The sequence below is a fragment of the Micropterus dolomieu genome, linkage group LG17 (genome assembly GCF_021292245.1).
Source record: "Micropterus dolomieu isolate WLL.071019.BEF.003 ecotype Adirondacks linkage group LG17, ASM2129224v1, whole genome shotgun sequence".
Lineage (NCBI taxonomy): Eukaryota > Metazoa > Chordata > Actinopteri > Centrarchiformes > Centrarchidae > Micropterus > Micropterus dolomieu.
The window spans coordinates 29,682,483-29,683,844 of record NC_060166.1 but is presented as its reverse complement, the minus strand read 5'-3'; the positions used below and the strand labels follow the sequence as shown (position 1 = coordinate 29,683,844).

At 37.0% G+C, this 1,362-nt stretch overlaps 1 protein-coding gene across 1 annotated transcript in view; it reads right to left on the bottom strand.

The window, feature by feature from the left end:
- Positions 1–1,251, bottom strand: part of LOC123985349 (olfactory receptor 6B1-like) — a 1,395-nt gene extending 144 nt beyond the window's left edge. Inside the window, 1 exon segment of the mRNA XM_046072828.1 lies at positions 431–1,251. Coding sequence (XP_045928784.1) covers positions 431–1,251 — 821 coding nt within the window.
- Positions 1,252–1,362: the final 111 nt, after the last annotated feature.

Here is a 1,362-nt window from a genome sequence, read left to right as displayed (position 1 = left end):
CATATAGTAATCATTACTCCAAATCTTTTATTCCTTCCACCATAAGGTTATTAAATTCAGATAGTAGCCACTTTAAATAAGATCAAAGCCAAACTGCAGAGCAAAATCACACTCTGACTGAATCAATGTACAGTGCAGTAAGAGCAATTGGTGTGATTAAATAGCATCTTCATCTTAAATCTTTGCTTCTTGACTGGTTGTTGACATAAATGTGGTTCTAATACAGTAATAAAAGATGCCAGCTATAGAGACACAAACCATTTTTGTACAAGGCTGTAAACATGTTAATTTCATTGGCTTCATTTTCAGCCCCAGAGGTTGTCAAATGGTCAAGTCCTGCCCCCTACTTGGCCCCTAATCTGTCTCTGCCTCACAAAGACAGTGAGATGACAGGAAAAACAGTCAATAATGCTTTGGCTAATCAATTACTAATAGCCGAAACTTGTTATTTTTGTGGAATGGTCTTTCTGCTAAATATACAAAACATCTGGGTAAATAATAAAAGGAGATTATAATCAGTTGAGTACTACAAGTGGACAGAGATTTTTGGCAACCTTGTACATCTGCTATTTTAAATACTATTAAAATTATAGAGCAATATGAGAATATTATAAATGCCAGAGGTCCCAGTAGAGTAACCATTGCAAACACTAAAGCAGGAAACCCAAAAGAGGCCCTGTCAGTGCATGCCAGCATTGTTATGCCAATATGATCACAGTAGCACTGGTTGATGATGTTTGAGGCACAGTAAGGAAGAGGGTATGCCCTAATAACCATCATTAAAGGGCAGGCCTTGGCAATAACCCATGCGCTAATACTGAGAATGTGGATGATGGAGTTTTTAAGAACAAGTGGATATCGGAGAGGATGGCAGATAGCCAAATATCTATCTAAAGCCATTAGGAAAAGAATTAAGGAATTCACTGATCCAAGATAGTGAACAAAGTACATTTAGACAAAGCAAGCTGTGAATGAAATGGTGCCTGACTGAAACCAACACTTACTGATGATCTTAGGTAAGGTGGTTGTGCTAAAGAGAATATCGCATGCACTCAGATTTAAAGTTATATAATACATTGGTTTATGAAGGCTGCGGTCGGTGCCAAATAAAAAAAGTACTGTAACATTGCCTGCGAAAGTTAAGAAATAAACTAAGAACAATACAGCTGAGGCAAAGCCTTGGTACTCCAGATGTCCAGGGAATCCAGTGAGGATAAATTCAGTCACAGTACTATGATTTTCCTGTGGCATGATGTAGTAGGAATGTCCTAAACACCTTTGAAAAGGAAATAGGTAGGCAGTGATACAACACATTAGATAATTATATACATCTGTATATGTATGTATTAGTTATTTTGTTTT